The 14,768-nt window shown below is 35.3% G+C and overlaps 1 protein-coding gene across 1 annotated transcript in view; it reads left to right on the top strand.

The window, feature by feature from the left end:
- Window positions 1-14,768, top strand: part of LOC121422858 (tectonin beta-propeller repeat-containing protein 1-like) — a 49,571-nt gene that overhangs the window by 23,139 nt on the left and 11,664 nt on the right. The window contains exons 12-17 of the mRNA XM_041618079.1: window positions 138-290; window positions 1,005-1,150; window positions 2,669-2,796; window positions 4,729-4,831; window positions 5,889-5,967; window positions 8,765-8,844. Coding sequence (XP_041474013.1) covers window positions 138-290; window positions 1,005-1,150; window positions 2,669-2,796; window positions 4,729-4,831; window positions 5,889-5,967; window positions 8,765-8,844 — 689 coding nt within the window. The remainder of the gene's footprint in view (window positions 1-137; window positions 291-1,004; window positions 1,151-2,668; window positions 2,797-4,728; window positions 4,832-5,888; window positions 5,968-8,764; window positions 8,845-14,768) is intronic.

The raw sequence follows: 14,768 nt of genomic DNA, 5'->3' as shown, positions 1-14,768 counted from the left end.
GACTGTTACTATGGTAACTGTCAGAGAAAGACATATTGTCAGTGCTGATAACTTTCATGAAACGGTCCCCTGAGAAGGGACGAAGAGGCATCTCCCAGGGATTGGAGAGTTGATGAATCCTTGTTTTGTTTTGACAGCTGATTAGATTTTTATTGAGTGAAGTGACGTCTGTTCAGGAGGTGATTAATGGCTCGGAATATCCTTCATTCTGCATCTTCACACCAAAGAGGGTGCTGGACAGAAAACCAATCACATTACGTGCAAACAGTGATGGAGAGCTGGAAGAATGGGTGAGGAGATGTAGTAGTAATGTTACCATGGTGACAGACACAAGTCATGATGGTACTGGTGATGATATGATGATGATGATGATAATGATGATGGTGATGTTGATGATGGTGATGGTAATGGTGATGATGACGATTATGAATATGATGATGATGATGGTGGTGGTGGTGATGATGGTGATGATGATGATAACGATGATCGTGAATATGATGATGATGATGGTGATGGTGATGATGGTGGTGGTGGTGCTGATGATGGTGATGATGATGATTATGAATATGATGATGGTGATGATGATGATGACAATATGATGATGATGGTGATGATGGTGATGATGGTGATGATGATGATGGTAGTGGTGGTTGTGATGACGGTGATAATGATGATGGTGATGATGTGGTGATGATGATGTGATGATGTGATGATGATGATATGATGATGAAAATGTCAATGATAATGCTGATGGCAGAACTCATTTCATAGGTGTAGGCATTTACAGTGAACATTTTGTGAGCCCCAGCTGGAACGCTTACCCAAGAAATCAGCGTTTTACCACTAACAAGCAATTGAGCAGGTATTTTAAATTCATAGAAGACTGATTTGAATTAAAACTCCAATCTTTCCTGGTATATTCTCACAAGATAATTCTTGATGTGCTGTGACGCCTCTATATCGATGCATTATTTTCTTTAAACTATTATTTTGTTATGAACTAGGTTGCTGCAATCAGCCAAGCGTGTACAGAGGTAAGGGGTATATATGGAGCGCCCTCTTGCAGGGCATCGTGGTTAGTCACATGTAGAGGAGATGTCTTCGTTCATGAAACACTACCTAACATGCAGATTGCACCCTCATCTCATCTGTAAGTATCATCTTGTAAATGCTGCAAGTTAAACTTTGATAAATTTGTTATTCTTATACATTGTTTATTGAATAATACATTAGGTTTGTTCCAAATAGGAGAAATGATGTAATAACTTTGACTGTGTCATCTTCAAAATTATGGAATGTTTTTTTTTCCTCTAGACAGTCTCTATCACTAACAATTTTCATACAGGAATTAAAGGTAAATGCTAGTTTTGGTAACGATATCAAAATGAGTTCGTACAGAATCCAATGAAGTGACCACCAAAGTGTCTGTTTGTATAAATAAAACGCATGTGCCATAGGATTCTGGAAGAAATTGTGTAATTGCTGAGAAATCAGCAAATAAGCCCAGGATTCGGGTAGAGCATCGGGCCTGACGCTCTAAGCAATAATTATACATTGTCCCACATGCGCTTATCTGTGTTGGGGATCTTCGGTGTGAACATTTTTCAGCGTAGATCTCAAGATTTCACAACGTTCAGTTAATGTGACTGTACCAGATCTATATCCTCGATGATATACTGACAATTAAGCCTTGTTTTATAGACTTTCTCATGATTTTAGTGTTTACTGCAACTACTTGAATTTCTCTTTAAAAAGCCATCCCTTTTGTAGATAATTGTATGAAGATGAATTAATTCATAAATGAGTTGGGCCTAATGGGATAAATGCAGCATAAGTAATAATAATAATAATGATAATAATAATGATAATGATGATAATAATAATAATAATAATAATGATGATGATGATGATGATGATGAGAATGATATTAATAATAATAAAATTTCAATTAAAGCTTAATATGCATCCAATTTAGCATGAAACTTGGTCATATTCCAATGGGATTCTTGCTATTCTTACAAGGGAGTGGAGCAAGTACAAACATTGCTTGTGTACAAGCCAGGATTCAGTGCCAAGGTTATTTTTTGTTTATTGAATTATTTCTATTTTTATTTATACAGGGTGGCATTGTCAGTTTTAGAACTTTTTTCCACATTGGCCCTGTCATAACATACAATTTATTATGATTGATATAATTGAATCAGTGATATTTAAATACATGGGCCCGTGTTCTGAGGTCAGGTTTAACTTAGACCATGGTCTAACTCTGTGCTAAAATTATGGGAAGCCAAAAGTGTCAAACTTTATTAAGTTGTATGTTTCTTATGTTTACTGTGCTCTTTCCTGATTCATCGATGGTGAAGACAATCATCTAGTTATACTTCCTAGACAATTATGAGTGATGTGATTGCCAAATGAGCTGAAATATGATATCTTTACTGTTACTGTGTTAGTGATTTATGTAACAATTGGCTATCCATACTTAAACCACAACTGTAAACCTGAGTTTAAGTTAAACCCGACTTGAGAATACAGGCCATGTAATCAATAGCCCAATTAAATATTCACATATATCTGTGGAGTGCATATCGCTCTGATGTATTAATTGCTATATACAAGCAGAACATTATTGTATCATATAGATGTAGGACTGTTGTTGTCTTTGAAGGTACTGGAGGCAGATAGGAGGGCATCTAGCATACATTGAAGCATGTGGAGCCGGAGTGGTCTGGGGTCTAGGATTGGACCACACTCCTTGGGTCTACTTAGGAGGGTATGGTGGAGGAATATTCAAAGGTAACTTTTGGTGATGATAGATAGGTTTGCTGGGAGGTGAGAGGAATAATAGATATGTTTTTAACCAATAGGCCAGTTTCTAGTTTGTCCTTTCTGCGCATGATCAGAGGAAGGTCATTTGTACATCTACTAAAGTGACATGGTGGTTTAAAATCTAATGAGATATGCACCAGCTTTGACGTCTTGATTGTTCATATATTCTTTTAAATTGTGTTTTTCATGTACATCCACAAAACTACCAATGCGTCCACAAATGACTGGTATTTCACAATTTGCCAAGTACATTGTGCAACATGCTATGATATGAATTCAAAGTAGGAATGCAACAAATATCTTCATAAAGCGTTCATTGGTGTGCTATTCTAGTCACCTGGTCTATTCAATTTTTTCATCCTGCTATGTAAGGCATGCTTATGTAATATCTTGCTTTGAAATCTGCTCCTATCATAATGAAAGAAATGAAAGGTCATTTGACCAAAATTGTCCATGAAGTAAGTGCGAACTGGTCTATTCTCATTAAATTTGGCACACACATTGGTCTTGACGTAAAGGTGTGCAAGACATATATAATGCATGTGTCAGAAATCATGTTGCCATGGTAATGACATATATGGTGAAAATTTGATGAAAATCTTGCGGTTTGAATTACTTCATCAATTTTCAACCAATCCTCATGAAATTTGGCTCACTCATTGGTTTCGAGGTAAGTCCAAGACACATATTCTGTGTTTGTCGGAAATTGATTTGCCATGGTAACAACTAGTTTATTCCCCAAATTAGGTAAAAGTCTTGTGGTTTGTACTACTTCATCAGTTTTAAACCAATTCTCATTCAATTTGGCTCACACATTAGTCTTGAGGTAAAGATGTGTAGGACATATTTTTCCATGTGTTGGAAATCGTGTAGCCATGGTAACAACATATATGTCATAAAATTAGGCAAAAATCTGGCGGTTTGAACCACTTTTTTAACCAATTCTCCTGATATTCAGCTTACACATTGGTCTTAGGGTAATACTAGGCAAGACCTATTTTTTCCATGTGTTGGAAACTGTTGCCATGGTAATGGCATACAGCAAGGATATTACCTTCAGTGATAGTTTTAGTGCAGCTTTGTATGAGCTCCAATGAGCTTGTATGCAATGTGTGATTGCAATAAAATATTTTGCTGTGTGGTATGCTGTGTTAGGCTGCGTATTGCTGTTTTCGGTTAAAGTAGCGATACTCAGTTTAAATGTAATGTTGTGAGCCATGCTTTATAGAGAATGAGATCAGTATGTGGGAAAGGGAAGAATGAGCGAAGAACAGGAGGATTGGAGGGGGGGGAGGAGGAAGATTTTTTTTTTTTGGGGGGGGGGCGGGGAGGGGGTTGGCGGTATTCTTGAGGATTGTATATGATTTAATGATTTTAATGATGATAATAATAAAGGTATATTTACCCAGGGAAGCCACTTCAGTTCTGAAAGCTATTCTCCTAGCGGGCCCTGCTATTATCACCCCGGCTTTAGCTTGGCTGCCTCTAGCGCTCAAGCATTCAAAGAATTTTTTCCTACCGTGTACCCATTCATCCCACCTAGGTTGAGTGCAGCACAATGTGGATAAATTTCTTGCTGAAGGAAATTATGCCATGGCTGGGATTCAAACCCACGACCCTCTGTTTCAAAGTCAGAAGACTAATCCACTGGGCCACAACTTTCCACAATTTTCTTGTGAAATAAGTATTGAATTATTATTTTTTTTGTTGAAGGAAACAATATTGGTTTTAGGATTAATTGAAAGGAAATTAAGAGTGAAACTAGCCCAGGATGCAGCTGGTTAATAGAATGGTCTAGATTAGCTAGGTGGGCCTTTATTTGATAGCTTTGTATACATTTATGATAGGGTACTCAACTTTACAGTCACGATGATAGAATAATTTTGTTTCATTCTACAGGGATTTACAGCAGTTCACTTGGCAACCAGCCTCAGACTGACTCCAAGAATATCTATGTGTTTGAGAACCAAAGATGGAGTCCTCTTGCAGGCTTTACTGACAGGTATCATCCCCAACCATAAGAGGGCTACATTTCAACCTTATTCATATTAAATAGAAAGAAAATAGCTACTGTACATGTATAATATACATTTTACATCAGTCATTTGTCCAACTACTATTAAAAATGCAAGCTTCAACAAATTGTCAAGACTTTATTGACATGAACCTGCCTGGTGATCTAAAATTTGATTAGTCATGAGCTCTTCATGTGATAAATCATAATTTTACCTGATAAATAAAATTCACCTGATAAATAAAAGTTCGACTTAAAGATAAATGCTAGTTTGGTAACGATATCAAAATGAGTTCGTACAGAATCCAATGAAATGACCACCAAAGTGTCTGTTTGTATAAATAAAACGCATGTGCCAAAGGATTCTGGAAGAAATTGTGTAATTGCTGAGAAATCAGCAAATAAGCACAGGATTCGGGTAGAGCGTCGGGCTGACGCTCTAAGCAATAATTATACATTGTCCCATGTGCACCTATCTGTGATGGGGATCTTCGGCGTGAACATTTTTCAGCGTAGATTTCAAGATTTCACAAAGTTTAGTTAATTTAACTGTACCAGATCTGGATCCTCGATGATATACTGACAATTAAGCCTTGTTTTACAAACTTTCTCATGAAATCAGTGTTTACTGCAACTACTGGAGTTTCTCTTTAATACTTCATTTTAAATTTGTAAGTCTCTGATTTATGGCAAATTGTTCTGAAGAGTAGGTGCAGCAGCAGAGAAAACCTATTAACCATGTGCTTCTTGGATTTGTTTGGAAGGGGGGGGGGGTTAGAAGATGCTGGTGTGTTGTTCTCGGGCTACATGCTAGTGTCTAAGGCTTGACAAGGTCTTGTAAATATTTTGCTGCCAAACCATTTAAAGCTTTCCATGTAAGAAGAATGGTTTCAAATTGGCAACAAATGTAGCTTTTTTAGAATAGGAGAAATCACTTGTAATCATCAAAAGAAAATTAAATTATATTAAGAACAATAAAATCTTAGTTGATGAAATTCATGGGAATGTTCAGTTATATTCTTTCTGGTAGTTTTTTTTTCACCAGGGGTTTGTGGACAAATGATTCTGGGAAGATAGTTGAATCAAGAGACAATGTTCAGATGCCATCATCACACTGGCAGTGGGTGAGTTTATTGTTTTCAAGTATAGTGAGTGATCGTATTACCGACCGGCCTTGTATTATCGAACGCGCGTATCGTACACGTCAGAAAATAATTTCATACACTCAAAACTTTGTAACATTCTTTCAAAGGGAAATTGAATAGAAAGATGATGAAAAATGGTCAAAAACACATTTTCAAAGTCTTGATATACTAGAAATAATAAAATATGGTAAAAATAGCTCATCGGTGATTTTGTTGTTTTCTCAAAAGTTTTCCATAGAAAACACACGTTCGGTAATACGATACCATTTTTCAAGTGACCAAAATATTTCACAATGCGAAGAGGGGTCCGATTGGAAGCTAATATCGTAAAAAAGACAAAACGATTTCGGCAAAATTTTTACTTTTATATATTTTGTAGGCAATTGTGTAGGGGAAGGCGGGGTAAGTTGTGACAGTTTTTGCTTTTTGCATGTTAGAATTGATATGATTAATAATCTTGTCGAAATAAGTACCTTGCCTTGAAATTTAATTCTTCTGAAATATTTTCCACCTATATATAACTTTCTATCCCCACACTGAAAGTCATCGTGACCTTTGAAAAAAACGATGTCAAATGGCTCAACTTGCCCCATATATGGGGTAAGTTTGAGCCACCTTCTGGGGTAAGTTGAGCCACAAAAACTATGTACAAAATGTATGAGGGGAGAACCAGCATGTCAATTTTTTGTTTAAAGTCTTTTCACTTGCTAATTCTCTATAAATACTAACATCCTTTAAAAGGAAAAGAGCAGTCATGTAAATTTGCTCCTTTCAGCCAGCATTTCAATCGATTTTTATGGTTGGTTTGTTTTTTAAGATACATTACCATAGGAATTACCATGGCTCAACTTGCCCCATGCTGTTTGGCTCAACTTACCCCAGTCCGAACTTAGTGCGATAATTTTGTATCCACACATTTATTATGCATCCATCATATAAAAGACTATGACAAGAATGAAGATCCATACCTGGACTAATAATGTTGTTATCATGTCTTTATTATATTTAAAGACGTGTGTGTTTATAAAGCACTTATCTATTTCACACTCTTTTTTACTTTTTTGGCTGAAATTCATATTTTTCCCTCTAAAAAACTACTTTTTGTTTCAAAGTTGAAAACAATATGGTGGGGTTAGGGGTTATGCTATGGGTCATCAATACATGACACCACCACAATGTCTGACTCATTCATTATTGGCCTGGGGCTGGTGGCTCAACTTGCCCCTATGCTCAACTTACCCCGCCTTCCCCTATTCATGGTGAAAGTTTGATGAATTTTATGAGAATAATGTGTTTGATATGATTGAATTCATGAAAAGTGTTCGGTAATACAATCCACTACCGTACATGTTTTATTCTTTCAGTCATTCACACTTAGACTTTTCCCCAATTACAGCTAAGAACCATCAGGGGCCCGTCTAACAAGGAGTTGTGATTGATCGATCAATCGCAACTATGGAAAGCCAGCAAAGTCAACAGATAAAATGCATATTTGTTCAAAAAAATATCTAGATATGAATGTATATCCAAAAATTCATTGATTTCTTAACAATTTGGTGTGTTCTTTTTTGTATACAAAGGACATTTTACAAATTTCCTGTTAAAAAATTATGTCACTGATGGATTTCCATAGAGTTACGATTAATTGGATCAATCGTAACTCTTTGTAAGACGGGGCCCAGATCTCCCCATTAGCATTTAAAACCTAGATACTGGCCATGAGAGACTTAACACCTGAGCTAACTTCAAGAAGCATGGAGTACTAAAGTGTGACGTTATCAGTATTTGTCTCACCTGCGAAGCAGGGTGAGACTATAGGCGCTGCTTCCATGACTGCGGCAGCGTCAACTCCAAATCTTTTTATTGAAGGTTAAGTTTTTGAAATGACAGGATAACCTATTAGAAAGTATATTGACCTAGTTCATAAAACTTGGCCATAAGGTTAAGTTTTACTAAACATCCTTCTTCAGTTTCAGGTCACATGACTAAGGTCAAAGGTCATTTAGGGTCAATGAACTTAGACCATGTTGGGGGTATTTGTTGAATTACCATCATCAAGTTCATAAAACTTGGACATAAGAGTAATTAAGTATCACTGAACATTTAAACGCAAGTCAAAAAATTAATCACAAGTCTCAAGTGCGTGCTGTTGATTGGTTGAAAATCAAGTTGCAATTGATTGCAACTCTTTCTGCAACGGGCCCCTGAGCATGGTTAGGCCAGTCATACCTAGAATGTTTCACCCCAAGAATTAATTATATAAATGATAATTTTGTGGATTATTGAAAAGACTAGTCACAGAAACAGAGACTGACTTCAAGATGTTGAAATAGACTTCAAAGCTTAGATATCCACTGATTATTAGAATAGTAAATTCAGGTGTGAAAACTTTATACTTCATAAATTATTTATCCATTGACAGCTTTGTGATTTGTAGGCTCATTCATATTTACTACTATATTGAAAGTACACTAGATAAAGATGATTTTAACTGTTGATATGAGCTTCCCAAGAGTTTCCTCATCAAAGCATCCCATCCAAAATATTAATTGTCTGTACACAGCATCGTCATGATCAAAATCATATTAAAATGTCTAGTCGTATTTTATTGTTGAAAAGAAACTTCCATTTGATCTTGTATGCGTATGGAATGAATGATAATGTTTGTTATTATTTTGAAAAGTATTTTTGCAATGTTTTTGTGAAAGGACTGTAAATATTCGGCAAGTACCATTATTTTTTTATTTTTGTTATTTCAATTTCAATATTTCTTTAGATATCTGACTGGAAGATCGATTTTACTATCTCTGGAAGCACAGATAAAGAAGGATGGCAGTATGCAAAAGAATTTAAACAGTAAGAATGTAATTTTTTTATTTATGTAGTTTTATTATTGTGTTCATGTTACAAACAATTGACATATTTCTTTAAAATAATAAGTGATTTAAAACTGAGAATACTTATATGCTGTCAAGCAAAGTGGATAAAGAATGTAAAAAAAAAAACTAATGAGAATGAGAAGGATGAAGGGGAGGGACAGGAAGGGAGAGAGAGAGAGAAAGGGGGGATGAAGAATGAAGAGGAAGATGGGAGAGAGAAAGAAGAAGTTAAGGAGAGGGAAAGAGAAGGGGAAAGGTGAGAAAATGATGGAAGGAATAAGAGGATGAGAGGGAAGGGATGATGAAATGAAGGAAGGAATAAGAAGAGGATGAGAGGGAAGGGATGATAAAATGAAGGAAGGAATAAGAAGAGGATGAGAGGGAAGGGATGATGAAATGAAGGAAGGAATAAGAAGAGGATGAGAGGGAAGGGATGATAAAATGACGGAAGGAATAAGAAGAGGATGAGAGGGAAGGGATGATAAAATGAAGGAAGGAATAAGAAGAGGATGAGAGGGAAGGGATGATAAAATGACGGAAGGAATAAGAAGAGGATGAGAGGGAAGGGATGATAAAATGAAGGAAGGAATAAGAAGAGGATGAGAGGGAAGGACTAAGAAGAGGATGAGAGGGAAGGAATAAGAAGAGGATGAGAGGGAAGGAATAAGAAGAGGATGAGAGGGAAGGGATAATAAAATGAAGGAAGTAAGGAGAGGATGAGAGGGAAGGGATGATAAAATGAAGGAAGGAATAAGAAGAGGATGAGAGGGAAGGGATGATGAAATGAAGGAAGGAATAAGAAGAGGATGAGAGGGAAGGGATGATAAAATGAAGGAAGGAATAAGAAGAGGATGAGAGGGAAGGGATGATAAAATGAAGGAATAAGGAGAGGATGAGAGGGAAGGGATGATAAAATGAAGGAATGAGGAGAGGATGAGAGGGAAGGGATGATAAAATGACGGAAGGAATAAGAAAATAATGAGAGGGAAGGGATGATAATTTGAAGGAAGGAATAAGAAGAGGATGAGAGGGAAGGGATGATAATTTGAAGGAAGGAATAAGAAAATAATGAGAGGGAAGGGATGATAATTTGAAGGAATAAGGAGAGGATGAGAGGGAAGGGATGATAAAATGAAGGAATGAGGAGAGGATGAGAGGGAAGGGATGATGAAATGAAGGAAGGAGATGGGGAGAAGGGGAAATTTTGTAGATGAGAGGAAGAAAAGGAGAAAAAGAGAAGGAATAGAACGAATGGATTGTAGGTTCAAAAAAGTAATAATGAACAAAAATTTTAAAATACAAATGACAGAGTATGTATATAAATGTTATTGAACATTCCATTTATGAATGCCTCATAACAAACTTGTATCAAATTCTATTTTTATGATAATATTTTTGCCCATAGTGATACCCCTACCAGACTAATCCCTCTCGGATTAGTTCTTTTTCCTATTCCCATGAAAATGCCAGGCATCATACAAGACAATGCAAGGTACATATCCTTTTTTTAGACATAACAGTGTAGTTCCACTCCTATGCTTTCATGCCACCACTGTTCTGTTCCCATGGGTTATTTTATAATAGTAGTGTCAGTTTGATTTTGTTGGTTTAGAAGTTATTTTTCCCCCAAACATACCCCTCCCTTATTACTTAAACAAGCATTAATTTTCTCCCTGTGAAAAAGTTATAATAGTTAAAGCACATGATCACCAAGGATAAGTTTTCTCCCTCTTTAATTTTGTGTTTCTGCTTTTGCTTATATATGGTGAAGGATTTTTGTATGAAATTATTGTTATTTCTTAGAATAGGAGTCAAAAGTTTTAATATAAATTACCGTATTTTGAATTGCATGCTTTATGTAGCTTATATTAATATTAAAAATTCATGAATGCCATTATAGTCACAAATATTATGTACATGTACATTACTAATTGTAAGTTTTATTTGTTTTGGGGGATAATACATACATGTATGTATGCAGAATGGTAAATATACGTAAAAGGAAGTATTTATAAAGAGTAAGAAGTATAAAGATGAGAAATATTACCAGCTTTGGCAAGTGTTTCTGATAATTTTCTTCAGTTGGTGGGTTGATTTGATACTTAAAGCTTTTATCATGTTTATTTGTAGCTTGAATATGTTTTCCTATTTTGTTTACATTTTCATTTGATGAAAAAAAAGAACAATACAAAGATATAGCTATTGTGTTGTTTTGAATCGATATTGGTTTATTAACCTAACCCTTTAATTTAGTGTTTATCTTTAATTTGGTATATTTTTTTCATAGAAAACTAGATAATCATAGATCTACTGTAGGTTTGGTTGGATAGGATAGAATTTCAATTAATTGACATCTTATAAGACTGTTTTCAGTGTGATTGTTTTTATCCAAAATTAGAGCTGGTTCATCTGAACTTATGCTGATTTCAGGGAATTATTAAGTGTTTTTCATTTACCATGTACAATCAGAAAGTTCCAGTAATAGACTCTTATACTAATTTCCACAAATCATGCTTTTTTGACGAAAAAAAATAAAATCCATATTTTATTGTTCAGAATGAAAGCTGAAATAGAAAATACTTCAAAAACTATTTGTGCCCAATTGATTGTGGGTCTGGCAGCTGCTTTGCAGCACCAGATTGATGTAGCTCTATCCCTTGAATTGATGAACGCCAATTAGGGTAGCAGCAACTCCCATCTTTAAATGTCTTTTGGTCTGACGTAGCTGGGGTTTGAACTCCCTACCTCCCAGTTGTGAGACGAAAGCTCTATCAACTGAGCCAATAATAATGATAATAATCCGCTTTTATATAGCGCTTAATACATTGGAACAATATGTCTAAGCGCTTTACAGATTAAATTATTTTATACCTTAGCTTTGTCAGCTCACAGTCTTAGAATAATTTAGATTAACTAATGGTCTGATGCCATAGCAACAAGCATGAATGTAGCATAATTTACCAAAAGCATGCATCATGGTTATATGGGATTATATTCAGTATATTATTTGTAAATGCATGTGCTTTGCTACCAGTGCCAATGCCAAAAAGCAAAGAACAAGGCCAAGGCATAAAACTGTCAAAGGTCAAGGACAATGCCAAGGACAAGCACATGTCCACATAAATGTTATTGACGAGGCCAAGGACGGCCTTACTGCAAATCTGCATAAACCACCATAGTTTCTGTCTTGGCAACCTTTGTGAAATCGGGTCATTGGCCCGTATTCTGAAGTCAGGGTTAACCAAGACCATGGTCTAACTCTGTGCTAAAATTATGGGAAGCCAAGAGTGTCAAAACTTTTATTAAGTTGTATGTTTCCTATGTTAACTGTGCTCTTTCCTGATTCATCCATGGTGAAGACAATCATTTGTTTATACTTCCTAGACAATTATGAATAACGTGAGAGGCAAAAGAGCTGAAATATGATATCTCTACTGTTAGTGATTTATGTAACAATTGGCTATCCATACTTAAACCACAACTTTAAACCTGGGTTTATTAAGTTAAACCCGACTTCAGAATACGGGCCTTTGTGTTTAATCGTAGGAAGTCTGAATAGTCAATAGTATTTGTACATGCTGCACCATTGCACTGTGAAATCCTAGGTGACCATATGCACAGCTACCATAAATACACATACATGTACCTGATGCAAATATTGGCCAATTCAGTCATGCAATCATGGTGTCATATCTAAAATCTAAAAAAAATGATACTCCTGGGGGGTGTTTCACAAAGATTTAAGTATGACTTAGAGTCGCACTTAAATGTCTAGTTGCGCGCAGTATAAAAGGCATGACAGCATTGGTCAGATCATGCCAAGAGGACGCGCACTACTGCGTATTGATCAATAAGATTGCGCGTTGCATATCATGTACGCGTCGACATTTAAGTGCGACCTAAGTCATACTTAAATCTTTGTGAAACACCCCCCAGGGGAGTTAAGAATTTGCATACTACAGTGTGAGGTGGTAAAAACTTTACACTGCACAAAGGATGAATTTAAAGGAGAATGAAACCTTTGGAACAAGATAGCTTGTGTGAATACAGAAATATCAAAGAAACAGATCAACGAAAGTTTGAGAAAAATCAGACAAATAATGAGAAAGTTATGAGCATTTGAATATTGCAATCACTAATGCTATGGAGATCCTCACATTGGCAATGCAACAAGGATGTGTGATGTCACATGTGAACAACTTTCCCTCTGATGGACTATAAAATACCCTCAAAGTGTCTCTTTTTGCTTTTGATAGATGTGATAAAAGAGGCAATTTAAGTGAAATATATACTAAAGTAATGGGGAGAATTGTTCACATGTGACATAACACATTTGTCGCATTGCCAATTTGAGGATCTCCATAGCCTTATAGATCGCAATATTCAAATGATCATAACTTTCTCATTACTTGTCCAATTTTTCTCAAGCTTTCGTTGATCTGTTTCTTTGATATTTCTGTATTCACACAAGCTATCTTGTTCTTAAGGTTTCATTCTCCTTTAAGGAAAAAATGTCATAGACATAATCATTACATACATGTACATGTATGGCCTGAAAGATTATTATTTCTCAAATGATTTGATACCATATCTATGTTTGTAGTAGAGGATAATCAGGAGGTATTCTTTGCTCTGATATCAGTTTTGATTTGCACCAACTTGGGCATGACTGCAATTAATGAATCCAGCTTTCAAAGAAGTTATGATATGATAATCTTACAAGAGTTGTGGTAAAATGAATTGCAATCACCTTTTCAATAATTAACACTAACAATAAATTGTTAATGAATACCCTTGATACCAACTGTCAATTTAAATTTATTGAAAAGATGTTAGCAATGTTTTTTTACTGCAACTCATATAGGATTATAACATTGGCATCTGGATTCATCATTCAATAATTGTAGCCATGCCATCAGATGCCAATTATGTCATGAGTTGCAGTAAACATAATTGGAACCCCCTTTTTAATGAAATAATCATGATAATTTATGCTAAAAAGTGTTTATTAAACAATTTGTTCTGTTAATCATTGAAGAGGTGTTTTTCAATGGATTTTAATGTAGGATTATGACATTATTGACATCTAGATTCATTCATTGCAGCCATGATATGCCTTACTTTGGTGCAAATCAAAATTTCCATGACTGCAAAGAAGTCTTCATTCTTATCCAATAGTAAACCTATTTAAATTGTTTGAAAGAAAGTAGTTGTTCAGGCCATAGGTAAAAATTGCATGTTCATATTCTCCCCTTAAATTTGTGATTTGTGCGGTTAAAGTTTTTTTGCTGACTCACACAGTATATACGGCAAATTATTAATATTATTGCAATATTGGATCAAATTATTTTCTTGCCAAAAAGTAATAAATAGGTGAATAATTTTCTCGCTCAAAAAAAGGTTATTTTTCGAGATAAACTGCTACTAATATAGAATAATTTATTTGGCATTATTGAGACAAGATAATCATATGCTTATGGATTGGTCAAAAGTATACGGACAGTGATTTTCTGTGTAAAGGAGAATGAAACCTTTGGAACAAGATAGCTTGTGTAAAAACAGAAAAATCAAAGAAACAGATCAATGAAAGTTTGAGAAAAATAGGACAAATAATGAGAAAGTTATAAGCATTTGAATATTGCAATCACTAATGCTATGGAGATCCTCAAATTGGCAATGCGACAAAGATGTGTGATGTCACTTGTGAACAACTCTCCCCATTACCTTAGTATATATTTCACTTAAACTGCCTCTTTTATCACATCTACATGTATCAGTAGATCATGTGTTCTTTCTATAAGAGGGCATGTAATACAGATTTTTCAACAATACATCATGGATAAAGAGTTTGTATCACCATTAGAAAAAGCAAAATTTTAGGGGCATTTTATAGTCCATCAA

The sequence above is a fragment of the Lytechinus variegatus genome, chromosome 10, assembly GCF_018143015.1.
Source record: "Lytechinus variegatus isolate NC3 chromosome 10, Lvar_3.0, whole genome shotgun sequence".
NCBI classification, from domain to species: domain Eukaryota; kingdom Metazoa; phylum Echinodermata; class Echinoidea; order Temnopleuroida; family Toxopneustidae; genus Lytechinus; species Lytechinus variegatus.
This window is presented reverse-complemented; position numbering and strand designations above follow the sequence as displayed.